This window comes from Apostichopus japonicus, chromosome 23 (assembly GCF_037975245.1).
Source record: "Apostichopus japonicus isolate 1M-3 chromosome 23, ASM3797524v1, whole genome shotgun sequence".
Lineage (NCBI taxonomy): Eukaryota > Metazoa > Echinodermata > Holothuroidea > Aspidochirotida > Stichopodidae > Apostichopus > Apostichopus japonicus.
The window spans coordinates 7,345,841-7,360,826 of record NC_092583.1 but is presented as its reverse complement, the minus strand read 5'-3'; the positions used below and the strand labels follow the sequence as shown (position 1 = coordinate 7,360,826).

General features: G+C 40.0%; 3 protein-coding genes across 6 annotated transcripts in view; 2 read left to right on the top strand and 1 right to left on the bottom strand.

Moving 5' to 3' along the window:
- Window positions 1-14,986, top strand: part of LOC139964460 (uncharacterized) — a 123,095-nt gene that overhangs the window by 74,917 nt on the left and 33,192 nt on the right. For 2 of the 4 annotated variants that reach the window (XM_071966046.1, XM_071966043.1), the window contains exons 1-2: window positions 1,035-1,348; window positions 1,833-1,911. The exons of 1 other annotated variant lie outside the window; for it this stretch is intronic. In XM_071966046.1, coding sequence (XP_071822147.1) covers window positions 1,892-1,911 — 20 coding nt within the window. In that variant the 5' untranslated portion in view covers window positions 1,035-1,348; window positions 1,833-1,891. Of the gene's footprint in view, window positions 1-1,033; window positions 1,349-1,832; window positions 1,912-14,986 lie in introns of those variants that run through there. One more of the 4 variants, XM_071966045.1, reaches the window with a different exon arrangement.
- LOC139964473 (uncharacterized) lies at window positions 5,173-11,482 on the top strand. Its single transcript, XM_071966062.1, has 4 exons — window positions 5,173-5,596; window positions 8,327-8,486; window positions 8,818-8,895; window positions 10,000-11,482. Exons 1-4 carry the CDS (start codon window positions 5,425-5,427, stop codon window positions 10,436-10,438), a joined length of 849 nt encoding a protein of 282 aa, XP_071822163.1. The 5' UTR covers window positions 5,173-5,424; the 3' UTR covers window positions 10,439-11,482.
- LOC139964466 (uncharacterized) lies at window positions 8,523-11,750 on the bottom strand. The gene is made up of 2 exons (XM_071966054.1): window positions 11,476-11,750; window positions 8,523-9,863 (listed from the first exon to the last, which is right to left on the bottom strand). Exons 1-2 carry the CDS (start codon window positions 11,748-11,750, stop codon window positions 8,936-8,938), a joined length of 1,203 nt encoding a protein of 400 aa, XP_071822155.1. The 3' UTR covers window positions 8,523-8,935.

The window sequence follows — 14,986 nt, the reverse complement described above, 5'->3', positions numbered from 1 at the left end:
TATAATTCTATTAAATGAAGAAGACAGGGTTATCGCATTTGTTGTCAATGGATCAATGGACACATGGACTGTTGGACTTTCAGAAGTGTTTGATTAAGCAACCAGCTGGAACTAAAACGAAACCTCGTTAGTGTTTGGCTAGTTCAAAGTGCAAGATAACGCCAGTGTTGTCTAAGAACTTTTGAAATTTAGAATTAAAGCAGTAAGATATCTATATATTTATATATTTATGGTTTCTGTTAAAAACTGGTATAATCTGATCAGGGTTTACCATGTTAAATTTACTTAGAGGGCGAAAGTGTGCCCCAATAGGAATGGAAATTAAGGATGATTCATATCATAGCGAAGCTCATACTGGAAGCTCAGCATCGTTCGCCTGCATGTGCACTGACACACACGAAGATAACATTTTTAAACATATTTTCATCCACTCTTTTTACTCCTGTCTGAGATCCCCCAATCTCACTCCCTCCCCACCTATCCAAAAGGCCAAAATACTCTGATGTGAAAAGCTCTCTTCAATTTGTCAGGTTTCTATTTTGAATGATAACGGAAAATCGTAGAGACTTCTCCAATAGTCCACTAACATATACGACCATGGGACCGTTTACCACATAAGTCGTCCGTAACTATATGAAAGATGCTATAACGTTATTCACCTTTTCCAGACTATATATGTTGGACTGGTTATAGAGACAAATATGGTGGCACAGTTACAATGAAGTTAAATGGGGGAAGATTATCTCGATGGTCTGTAGACTTTACAGACAGATCACCTGTATTAATATTAGGCCAACCCTCCTTCCCCTCCCCTCCTCTCCCTCCGGTTTTGGAAATTCGCTGTATTTAGTAAAGTACATCATAGGCTACTATTCAATATAACACTGAAATAGATTCAGTAAAACAAAAAGATAAATCTCACTGAACTGCTTTAAGTTCGATATTGACTCAAACATCATGCGATATGGTTTATATCTAAGAGGTCAAAGGTTAGTGGGCGTAGCTTGCTTTATTCATTTGCTAGATACCAATTCATATCAAGCCTGTCCTCCTCTCTTTCTACAGCATTCAACCCTCCATTACCTCTTTCGTTCTCCACTCTTCAGCGCTTATTATCTAATATTCAGTTGAGAATTTGTCTCATCATCTGATCGAAGTCATAGCATTTAGTTGTCTTTTAGATTATCTCAAAGGGCTCTCTGCTTGAAACTTGTGTTATAACTTTACGCCTTGTTGACGTGGCAGCGACTCGTATCGAATTATATCAAGAACAAATTTTTATTCAAGACCTTTCGAAGAATATTAGCTGTATCTCACCTATACCTGTTTTACACAGACATCTGTTATTGTAAGTAAAGTACGACATTTATGATTTTCTTTTAACAGCATTCCAATGTAGGGAAATTTAGCTAAATTGAACAACATGCCTGTACGGCACATTTTGAATAAAAAATTTAGCAAAATGTAAAGAAACTTTTAAACTTTTGACCATCGTATACATGAATTTATCATTTTCTCGAAATTTCACCTATTTTCTCACGATTTCGTCGTCTTTTTTGCAATTTCCCATGACATATATAAAACTTTGATGTTAAATTCCTGATTGATTGTAGAAAGTGTTATTTTCGAATCGGGATGACCAAAACCATTATTTCATTCATCATATTAAATTCAAGGTTGCTCGTTAAACATTAAAAAAAGGCCACAGGATTCACCCAAAGAAGTTTTCTTTCCGTTCCGATGATCTCTGTATATATTGCGATATTCCTCGATAAGAATATTCTTTAAAAAGTCATATTTGTTTCTTACCTTCTTTCTTATTTTATGCGCAGATCAGGACTTCCGCTGCTTTAATATAATTCTCGTAGAACTAATCAAACACATATAAAAAATGGCAGGCACAAAAACCTCGTAAGTATTATTGTTTTTTGATACAAGATTTGAATGTATTTATAAATGACATATATAAGAAAAGTATGATTTCTTTACTTTACATTCACCTAATGCACAAGCAATGTTGTATACTGAAAACTTTTCACAAACAGATAAAAGACGTTCTCATAAATAACTCCTGACATGTGGGAAACAGTTCAGTATCGAATAGGGGAGGAGGCGGGTGGCACAAAATTCCTAAGGGTAATAGGGCACCACGGGTTCTATTCATTGGGGGAGGTAAAGCACAGAGCCACCTCAAATCGCCGATTAATTGGACCCTCTCTGCATTCTGTGCCACAAATTCAATTATTTTAATACGACAACGATACAGCACTTTTCGATTGACTATTTTAATTTATCAACCAAAGGGCACTTCCTGTTTACACTTTTCCTAAATGTCTCAACAAAATGACTTATTTTAAATAACACAAAATGAAAACGTACGGTACTTGTCCAAAATGGGTACGGTACATCTAATCAATGCAACAGAGCATTTTTTAACGTCTTTGTTACAAAACATGCCGAGGAACGTTGCCCGTATCCTAGGCATCAGGCATCATCATTGAGCCTGGTAGACATAGAGAATGAATATAGGTGCATCATTAAAGTCGATATGTTTTAGACCATTAAAACAAATATGTTTTCAGCCCATGTTGGATGTATATAATATTTTTCATTTTAAAGAAATTACCCTTTTTACAAGTGAGGTTCATCCCTCTGAAGTGACTGGACCGAATTTAGTCTTAAATACAAAGACCTTTAGGTCAGTTTCCCAAATATAACACAAAACTCAACGTGAATACGTTGATGGCCTCAAATCCATGTAAAGATACATTGCAAATTGTTCACGCACATGTTCGATGTCATCCAAGGAAAAGGGCGGCGGAAGCACTTTTAATCTGGGGGGGGGGGCACCGACGTCAAAGAGCACTTTGCAAAATTCGATTGGACTGATGCAGCCTGATATTTAGTACCCTTTATAACTTTATAGTATTATGTTATTTGCGTATACACATCACTCCATCAAGCCCCCCCCCCTCCCTTCCAAGGGAAAAATGCATACTAGCACTGCAATATCCAATGTGCAAATTGGATAAAAAAAATGCTAAAGTAGGAATCTGCCGAATTAGAGTTTATTTCTTGTTAAGAGCTTTACAAATTTAATAGCTTTGAGTTTGACCCACAGAAATTTATTAATAGTCAGGGGCGTAGCCAGGATTTGCAAAGTTGTAGACACGACTATCTGAGCGGAGCGCCACCATCAGTTGGCGCGGAGCGTACAAGAAAATTTTGGTTTTACAAACCCCCAGATGGCCGGAAACGGCCATTCCCGAGTGTTCATTCTGGTTCTCTGGCCTCTTGCCTACTTGAGACACCTCATTCAATATCACTTTTAAGCCCCCCCCCCCCCCCCCAAAAAAAAAACGAATTAAAATAGTACGTAATTCAATACTACATAATGTATTTAAAATTAGCAAGGTACATGTACAGAGTAGTCTTACTTTTCAACTTCTGATATTTGTAGATACAAAGATAGGCCAGAAATGTCTTTGATACAACTATAGCCAGTATTCGTCTTTGGTACAACTGTAGCTAGTAAATGTTTATCGAAACTTGGAACGCCGATCGTGACAACAACAGGCAACAAAGTGCTGCAGCTCTATACATATAAAGTCCGTTAATCAACGATATAGGCTTATTTGACTGTGGAATGTTGCTCAACTGATATTTTATCTGCGTAAACGGGTTCTTAACTAGATGTTAAAAAACTGACAAGATCGGATCCTAGTCTTTTTTTCGGCGGGTAGAGTGTTGAATGAAACGGCAGGCGATAGAAATGACAGCTTAGATGACAGAAGAATAGGTCACCTAATTTAGCCATATTCTTGCTACGTACATTTCAATAGTTTTTCCTGTCTAGACTCTTAAACTCGTCCAGCAAGCTTATGGATTTGAATTATGGGTGTTTTAAAAAAAGATAACTTGGCCAAAACAGTGTAGGCCCGGGCCTACAGTGCTACATACTGGCTACGCCCCTGATAGTTCTAAATTAGGATTAGATCTCTTACTGAAATATGGCTGACCTAATAAGGTGATCAAGAGTACAATTTTTATAAAGAACAAGGGCACAATTTTAACCTGAGGAAAAGTGGGGGAACGTGGCCCCTGTGCCCCCCCCCCTCTCCCGGTTCCGCCACCCTTGTCCAAGGATGCTTTTTTGCCTTTATGGAGATCTAAGAACTTGTTTTGGTGGAGTTATTAGAATTTTAAAAAATGCATTAACAATGATTTTAGGATTGCATTGAGGCGCTGACGTCATCGATCTCTGGACCCTTTAGTGAGCATTCCAGAGTTTTAGCATATTTTCAAGGTAAATATTTTGGAAACCTGTGTAGTTATAGAAAAATTATATCTAGAAGTCAAACTTGTCCTTTGTTTTTCTTGGACTATATTATGGGAAAGGACTCACGACTAAAATGCTGTCTAAAGTTACCCGTGAAAACTTTAGACCAAGTTGGTTCACTTAATAACGCCACCATTCATCATTAGCGGAGTCTTTTAATTTTGTTTAGCTTTTTTTGAATAGCGCCACCATTTACAACTTGTGACCGTGTGTCTCTTCCTCTCCTTTTTTGGCGCTAATTGCGAATGAATTCGAATTTACTGCATGCATGTGGTCAACACACAGGAAAAGTTGAATCAGAACGTAACATTATGCATATGATAACAATGAACATTGAAGATAAATAAATAGTGTTCAAGCAAACTAAACATAGCCTATTCAATTTCATCAATTTGACTGAAACTGCATATTAACAAGGCAATTATAGTCGTTGTTGTTATATGTGAGAGAAATTTTGTGAAAGCTATATGTTCATAAACACACATGAATTCATATTATGTGTTTTTCTTTTTATAGGATACTTTAATAGGAAAGTATTTTATCGGTCGATTTTCCAATTTCCAGCACTTTTTACTCCGCTCGCCATATATACATTCATGCGGAAATGTATTTTCTTCACGTTGTAACACGCTAAGTCTCACATAGGTTCTTAGTAGGATGGGCGGTGAAATATGATTCAAGGAAGAAGGGACAACGTAAGCAAAACGAGAGTCAAGCACAAAGAATTACAATCGACACAGCATATTCTAAAGATCAAAGTATTTACAGATCGGAAAAATTACATATAAGATCAAATTCAAAATAACACTGTAGGTAGGATTCCATAAGCACGGATACGGATACGGATACGGAAGCGGCAAAATACGCTCTCATTGAATTTCAACGGTTGTGATTCCATCTGCACGGATGCGGATGCGTTTTCGAATGCAGATACGCATGCGGTAACTTTGATCGCTTCATGTAGCGATTGGTACGGCCATCCGGATGCTAGCCGCATACGATGAACAGTTGATATGACGTCATCATGTAAACAGGCAATACTATTTCGACACCACGACCACTTGTGACTTGCAAAACGAAGAAAAATGCCACCAGGAAAACACGATTTAAGTGTCCTAGAAAATGAAACGCTCATCGAGCTGGTTAGGAAGCATCCATGTCTCTATGATGTGAGACTTCCTGAACATAGGTATGCCCAGCTATGTTTTAACGTTTGGCAGAGCATTGCCAAAGTTATGAACAGAGAAGAAATTGACGGTGAGTAGGTCTGAGGCTTAACCTAACGTAATTCATGGTATTGATGCCTAGGTTAGGTCTAACGTTAGAAGTCTGGGCCTACTTCGTGTTGCTCGCATAGTCGGTTTATGGCCTATTCAATATCATCATTGACCAAGCTTTGTCGTTATCACCGAATTGTGTATGATGGCAAACATAAGACCTGTTTTGTAAGATCGGACGGTTTTATAGATCGGCAGTTATACATGGTATTTACTAGTGTTTGCACGGGTTATCCGGGTACCCGGGTACCCGCCCGACGTGATACTACCCGGTTCCTAATTTATTACCCGAATCCTACGCAAAGTGTGATTTAAAAAAAAAAATTTAAAAAAATTGGCAAACCAACGGTTAGGCAGATTTCCCATTGACTTAGTGTGGTGTTAGGCTACAATGTGTTCGAAGATGACAGCAATAACGAAGGTACCCGCCCGACGTGATACTACCCGGTTCACTGAATCCTACGCAAAGTGTGATTTAAAAAAAAAAATGCAAACCGATGGTTAGGCAGATTTCCCATTGACTTAGTGTGTTGTTAGGCTGCCATGTGGTCGAAGATAACAGCAATAACGAAAGTTTTCCATGTATATCTTATAACTGCGTCACAATTTCAGCTAATAAACAGATGGGTAGGCTAGATTACCCCCATTGACTTAGTGTGGTGTTAGGCAACCATTTGGTCGAACATAACAGCAATAACGAAAGTATTCCATGGATGTCTTATAACTGCGTCACAACTTCAGCAAATAAACAGATGGTTATACTAAGCTAGATTTCTCATTGACTTAGTGTGGTGTTAGGCTACCATGTGGAAGAAATAATTATTTACTCATTCGTTTATTTCATAGAAGGAAAGGCTGACAAGGAATTTTACGAGATTTTTATGGATTATAGACGGGATAACTAAAAAATAGAAATCGCAAGTGGCTTTTTACTAATTGTTTATTCCAAATGCGATCACTTTGCGCGAATCGCGCAATATCGTGGCAAATGCGAACCCTGGGCCTGCATAATAGATAGTAGTAGTAGTAACAACTAACAACTATATTGGATATTTATATGGTTTGATCCAATAGACGTGCACGAGCAAGCATTAGCAGCGGCGGCAGTGCGATGTTAGTAGTAATGCTAATTATAATTAAATAATTAATTTATTAACAAGTTAATGAAAGAAACAAAAGCAAATAAATATTATTGAGGAGGGTTTTATACCTTATCTTATACCTACGTATTTGAACATGAAAACATTTTCAGTAGAGAATATAATGCATCAAGGGCGTAGGAACCGGGGGGGCTGGGGGGCGCCAGCCCCCCCCCCGGTGAAAAATGTGGAGGGGCGGAAGTATCATTCCGCCCCCCCCGCTTCGTAAGTCAGAAAACCCCTTTTTCATTTCCAAATGAGAAAAAAATCTCATTTGGAGCACCAAATTGCATCTAAAGCCAGGTGAAAATGCAAAATTATATACAAAATGGAGTGGGTGGGTTGAAGTGTGCTATATTGCACCAAATTGCATCTGAGGCCACCTGGAAATGCAAAAAAATTCCAAAGGGGAGGGGGACACCCCCTCCCCTTAGACCCCTCCCCCAGGCCGGCCATCAGTCTTCAGCCCCCCCACTCAAAAGTACCTTCCTACGCCACTGTAATGCATTTATTACAGCATCCAATATGTAATTTCTTAAAAATCGTGATACGCGAGGGTAAACAATTTTTCCGGGTACCCGGATACCCGACGGGTAACGGCCCTCGGGTACCCGGTTCCCGATTTTTGGACCCGTGTAAACACTAGTATTTACTGTTACTAGGCTAGGCTAACATGTAGAAGTACTACTAGTACTAGCATCATCATTGATTGAGAAGCTTTGACTATGATGATTATGAATATGATTATGAACTCACCTTTAGCTTGTTAGATGTATGAGCCTAGTCCTGGTCTATGTTGCATGGGGGAGAACTAAATATAGGCCAAAATAATGATGAACTCAGAAATCAAATTAAGTAATTTCTGTGATAATAGAAATGCCAACATTTGAACTGTAATAACAATTATCAAATTAGGCCTAGGTCTATGTTTGGAGTCCCTTTTTCCAAAATTGTGCGCAAAATAACGATTCCTTTCGACCGAATGAGCTAATTATTTAATCAATGCAGTTCACATTACTGTTAAAAATGCCTATGGTGCCTAATTTCATGCATGGTGCTTTGCTTTCTCCAAAAATCCACAACAGTTTAAACTAATTACATGATCTTTATTTTCTGTGCTGGTTTAGCCAACCTTAGAACAAAGCTTAGGCCCAGGTCCCACATGCTTATAGTGGCATCAAAGCAGACAATTTTGGAGTTCTAAAACATATTTACATTAGGAGTCATCATTTTCTCAAGACAAACACCGCAGGTTAATGTAGTTATAGTATAGGCCTCCCTCACTAGGTGCAAACAGTACACATTGGGGTGCATGAAATTAGGGGACACACGAAAATAGGGACATTGCTGTATATATAGTAAGGGCATATGTAGTAAGGACTGGTCATTGTGTTCAAGTACAGTTGCTTTATAGCCATCAGATATTTGTGTAGTGTTAAGATACATATTTAGCGATTGAATTAGCAAATGTGGAGAATTACAGTCCTTGTTCCTTTCTTTTCATCTTTATCAATTAGCATATATTGATACACTGGAAAAACTTATGTAGGGTATTTCCTTCATCATTTCAGCACCGGAGTGGAAGAAAAGGTGGCGAAATCAAAGGGACAGCTATATGAAGAAACGACGCGAATTCAAAACAAAGAAAAGTGGACAGGCTGCCGAAAGGGCAAAGAAATGGAAATATTACGAGATGATGTCTTTTCTTGACCAGTTTATAGAAGAAAACAAGTAATAATTTAAAATCAGTAAACTTTCTGAGATAATTAAACAATTTTCATCAAAAGTCCATATCCTGGCTATATATTAATTGGCAATGATCTATTTGAAATGCTGACAAAATTACATTTTGTGCTTGCTTGCTGAAGGAAAAATTAATTTGGCTTTAAAACGTTGGTAATTACTGCAGTCAAACTCAATGGGGGGATATGATCAGATTTTTACAGGGTTCACTTTGTTTTATAACCAGAACAACCATCCTCTGTTATTGAAAAGGTCTCGTACAACTGAAGCAATATGTTGTACAACACATTTGCAAAATCTTAATCTCTTTCTACTACAGTACTGAGAGCAACGTTCCATCTGGGGGTGAGCTATCTCTTGATGGTGAAGTGTATGGTGGTTCGACTTCAATTGGAAGGTAAGCATATTCTGCTGGGGTATGTTTTCAGTTTGACACTTCATGCCATGAAAATACCTCGAGTCACGTGGGATTCTTGCCATTCAACTGGAGCTACGTTGCAGAAATACTCCTTAAATATTTCCCTGCATTGGATGGCCTCTACCCCAGCTCTGTTTCCAATCCGAGGAATGTCTCTTAGGCCTTCTACTGCCATTCTTTCAGATCCTTGGTTTAGTTCAGTAATTTGGGCTGGGGTTGTATCTCTTTGTATAAGATTGTGAAGAACACATGTTGCCTTGACAATGTCGTTCACCCATTCTGCTCGAACAGCAATTTTTGTGTGGTAAACTCTCCACCGAGCAGCCAGTATACCGAAACAGTTCTCAACAATCCTTTGTGCTCTTGACAATCTCATATTAAAAATTTGCTGATCGTGCCGACAACCCCTCCCTGGGTATGGACGAAGGATATGCTTTTGTAGTGGAAACGCCTCATCACCTACAAACACATAAGGGACTTTTCCAAGGTGTTCTTCTTCTGGTAGGGTTGAATCATCTGGTACCTGTAAAGTATTGGCTGCAATAGCTTTTCCCAGGTTTGAATTGGCAAAGACACCACCATCACTATTTCTGCCATATGCACCAATATCAATGCAAATGAATTGTAAGTTCGCATCAACTAATGCCATGAGGACTGTAGAGAATGTGTTCTTATAATTGAAATAAAGTGATCCAGAATTTGGTGGCGCCTTCATAACAATATGTTTGCCATCTATAGCCCCCAAGCAATGTGGGAATTGCCACTTTGTCAAAAAATTAGCTGCAATCAATTTCCATTTGCTACTGGTGTTTGGAACTGGCATGAAAACGGTTGACAACCGATTCCATATCACCTTACAAACTTCACCAACAATATTACCAACTGTGGTGTATCCTACGCGATAGTCAAATGCGATGGAACGAAAAGATTCCCCAGTGGCCAGAAATCTGAAGAAAAGGGTAAATATTGAGGAGAGTTGTCAGTCCATTTTTTTTTCAAGGAACATTGAGATTGAAAACAAAGTATGGAATATTGAAGTGAGAGGGAATTATTGCTTTGTTTTATTATTGGCTCTTTTCACAGCACAAGTGAAGCAGTGTCGCCTGCCCCGTCACCATCACCAGGCGAGCCAACCTTGGACGTCAGACCATCCACAAGCTCATGTGATGCTGATGAAATGCCTGTTCCAATTAAAACTAACAGAAGGAAAACAGACGGACAAGAAATGGATAGTGGGATAGAAAATGCACTAAAAGGCCTCATACAACAACATAAGCGCCGTTGGGAGGATATGGAGAAGGCTATGCAGGAGCCACTAGTAAAAGATGGCGATGAGTTATTTTTTCAAAGTTGTTCAGAGAGAATTAAGAGGCTGTGTCCCCAATTTAGATCCTGCTTAAAAATGCAGATTTCCCAACTTTTGTTTAATGCAGAAAATCCAGATTTGATTCAAGTCCCCATTATGCCATTGCCATCGCAACTTACAGCGACCCTTTCTACAGCATTAATAAATGAATTATAGGATGCATGAACCACTTCAATTCTAGATTTGTTATGGATAAGTACCACTTTGGTTACAATAAGCCTATTGTTTTTGGTGGAGGTCAAAGGTCATTAGGGATTACGGGGAGTCAAATTAGGAAAACTTTGTAAACATGATATCTTAAGAAAGGAAGCTTGGGCAAATCTCATATTGTTATGTAGGTGTACAAAACCTGACACCACACTAAGTCAATGGGAAAATCTAGCCTAACCATCTGTTTATTTGCTCAAATTGTGTCGCAGTAAGCTGGCACTAAAAATTTACACCGAATACTTTTGTTATTGCTCCTATCTTCGACCACATGTTAGTCTAAACAACACACTAAGTCAATGGGAAAATCTAGCCGTTTGGTGACAATAATAGTGTGCCCTAATGGTAACATTGATGATACAGGTGATTTGCTTTCTCTGTAATAACACTTAAGGTGGCATACTCCTATTAGAGTCTATATCCATCCGCTCGATTATTCTCCTTCAGGAAAAGTGCCAAAAAGCAGCAGTAGAACATCTTTTTTGACCTGTTATCAATCATAATCTAGTTTTTTGTGGCTTGCATGTTAAAGAACTTGAATGGAAGTACATGTGGTGCAAAAATTGGGTCAATTGAGGCAATTTTAGACCCCTTTAGGCCTTCCAGGAGCAGCGTAGGAAAATTGTTAACTACTGAGTGAAGAGGTTTGTTTACAAGTGACGAAAAAACTTCCGGCTCGGTCAGCCAAAAATCTACATGGTCATAATACGGAAAATTGATAATGTCATGAAAGGCCTTCTTGTTAGCTATCTGGTGATGGGTAGCGTTTAGCTAGTGAAAACTTCTATCTAGACTAAAAGACCACATTACTTTTGTGATTTAGTGTGTAAGTCAATGGGGCTTTAAATGGGCGTATGCTACCTTAATATGATGGAATTTTTAAAAGTAAATTCAAAGTTAATCTCTTGAAACATGCGTGAAAGAACGACGAATTATATTGTTTTGTTTCATATTTTGTTCTCATAGTCTTATCATTTTGTACATACCTTATACAAATTGCAAGTCTTTGTCGAGGGCATATAACTTCCCTGCTTCTGCAATGCTTTACTAAAGCTTCTTCAACCGTTGACAGGACTTGTGCAAACTGATCTTTAGTTAGACGAAAATATTGCTTGAATTTTTCGTTGTCAAACCTGAGCTCATTAACCAAAGTATGATAGGCCCCATATCTGCGTCGGGTACGGAACAGTTGATGAACCCACCATCGGTGTTTTCTGTTTTTCACTTGCCGTTTCTTCAAATGAAAACCGAATACAGTCATTGAATACAATCATTTAATAATCCAGTATTCTCTTTCGGGTGCTTAGTCATTTTTAACGAGGGGCAGCTAGCTGGGGTTGAGTTGGTTAAATTTAACAAACCTTTTAATAAGTGTGAACAGAGAAATAAAGAAAGACACGATTAAATAGCTTTTAACAACGAATTGGACTCGAGCCAACCATGGGCGGCGATCCTGGGGGGAGGGGGGATATCCGCCCCATGAAAATGGGTGGAGGGGATGTAATACACCATATCCCCCCCCCCCCCACCAAATGCCAGGGATAAGCATATTTTCATGCCTACATTTATGCATCATCGTGAATGTACGGCTCTTTTTTAGCTTCATTTCTCGCCTACCATAAACGCAGTGCGATCTTTTCAAATAAACCGTCTTTATATAGCAAGTATATTTGACTGTAGGCTTCATTGGCCCTATAACAACAAAATGTATTATTGCGCCCACAGTATTGATATAGTACATATATGCACCCTCATAGTATTCATATAGGCCCTATAGTAGGCCTACAAACGTACATGTTCCCAGCTGAGAATCTCATGTTTCCAGGGTAATGCTTAATACACGTTTCACCTGGATGCCCTAGCAATCGGTACCTAGGAATGTAATTATGTGTAATTGTGTATTGCATGTGTATAGGCCTATCATAGCCTGCAGGAGGCCATTTTCTTCATCGAATAATATGAAAGAGCTCTCGAACATTCTAACGTAGCGCCTGAAACAAGATTGGATAGGGCAAGTTTCCCAAAATAACACCCAAAATTAAAAAAAAAAAGTATTTTGGATCCTGATTATGAGATATTTCGGACATGATATCCCTATTTTAAAGTTGGGTATATGCCGCTTGGAAACCTCGGGAAGTGCCTTTTCCGGCCACCTACAGGGTTTGTAAATCCCAAAATTTTCTTGTACGCTTCGCGCCAACTCATGGTGGCGCTACGCTTAGATAGCCAACAAGGTCATATCCCCCCCCCCCCCCACTCGGAAGTACGGATCGCCGCCCATGGCTCAGCCAACAAATCTCTATGAAGTCAAGAGACCTTCATATACATAGGTCATAGCTAGGATATTAGACTTTTGAAAAATACGACTAGTGCATGAACTGCGCCGGGCATATCACACCTCTGCGGATTAAGGTATATAATGGAGATCGAATGTTCTGTGATCCTACATGAGGAGATTTTCTGGATAACAACCACAGACGATGTAAACTACGGCAGTTTCAACGTATTTAACATAAGCCTAGGCTATTATAAAACTTTCTTATGGAACAGGTGAAACCTAGAAATGCTTCCATTGATGATCAAAACTGTTTCAAACACCAACCTTCATCGTCAGATACATCGAAAGCATCAAGGTCAGGTGTTCTTCCTGTGCATACAGTCGATGTAAACGCATTCTCGACGTGTTTGGTGCCATATTGCTCGTATATATTCAGATCCCTTAAGCACGGTCCCTTAGTAACGACCGCATCAGTATCAGATTTTTATCCGCATTGTTGGAATCGCAAACGTACGCATCCGCACACCGCATGCCGCAACCGCATTCCGTATCGGTATCCGTGCTTATGGAATCCTAGTCGAACTCCTATTCTTTATACGGTAGCTGGTCGTCGCGGACGCACGCACCCTCTGTAAGTACAACTTCCTCTCGACGTGACGCACGCACGCACCCTCAGTGAGATTCCCTGTACGATGGACGCACGCACGCACCCTCAGTGAGATTCCCTGTCAGTGGCGGCGGAACCGGGGGGGGCTTGGGGGTGCTCAGCCCCCCAATAAAAAAGTTGAGGGGGCAAATGCATGATAAGCCCCCCCCCCCCCCAATATTTACCAAGGCTCCGAAACGTGCATCTGCCCATTTTTCAATGCATACTTGTCGATCTGTCCGATGCACACGTAAACTATATAGGTGTAATAATTTTAGTAAATGCTGGGGGACCCTCGGCTCGTCCCCTGGCTATAGACCACATTTTCACCCCAACCGCCTCTTCACGCCCCGTGAAAAGTGGAAGCAGTGAGTGTGAGTACCGGTACACTACGAGTACACGCATTGCGTGGAACATGTCTCTTTGTTTAAACGCAATCAATTATTAAACGAACAAACTCACAATATTAGCATTTCACCTGTACTGTATAGGGTACTAAATCGCGACAGTGCGTGGTTCATAGAAATTTGTTGGCAACTGCACATAGTTTTGGACTTACCCATTTGTTGACATTAAGGAATGCTTTCTGTTTTTTCTTATGACATTTATTTAATTATTGCATTTAATTGCAAGTAGTAATTTACTACACTCAAAAACGTCTTTGCGAGTACACTACGAGTAATAGCTACTCTCTTAAAACACCATCGAATATACAAATTACAATGTTTTTTACAGATTTTTACGTGCAATCTGAGAAATTGCAGGCTTGAGACCAGGGGCGTAGCGAGCGGGGGGGGGGGGGGGGTGTCACACCCCCCCCCCCCAATAATTTGGTCGCTGTCGGCAAATTTTGGGTCTGTCGGCAAAAGGAGAAAAGGTGAAGAAAGCGGAAGGGGAAGAAAGAAGGAAAGCTGAATAGAGAAAAGGAGAACGGGAGCTTCTTCAGCGCCAAATTTGACTTAAAATATGCACCAGATTGCATCTAAGGACGTTTCAAAACTAAAAATGTTCCAAAGGGGAGGGGTAGACTCCCTACCCTTAGACCCCTCCCCCATTTTAGTCACCACTTCCAGATCCGTCGGCAAATCAAATTTGACTTAAAATATGCACCAGATTGCATCTAAGGACGTTTCAAAACTAAAAATTTTCCAAAGGGGAGGGGGATACCCCCTCCCCTTAGACCCCTCCCCCATTTCAGTCACCACTTCCAGATCCGTCGGAAAATCAAATTCTCCACACCCCCCCCCCCCCCAACGAAAACAACTTCGCTACGCCCCTGCTTGAGACCCATATTTTAGGGCTAGGTATTCGCAGCATAAAACACTCGGAAAGTGCCGTTTCCGGCCACCTGGGGGTTTGAAAAACCCTTGTACGCTCCGCCCCAACCGATGGTGGCGCTCCGCTTAGATAGTCTCCACACATTAGCCCCCCCAATAATTTTTCCGTCCCGCCGCGCCTGTTCCCTGTGCGATGGACGCACGCACCCTCAGTGAGATTCCCGTTACGATGGACGCACGAACGCACCCTCAGTAAAAATCCCTGTACGATGGACGCACGCACCCTCTGTAAGTAC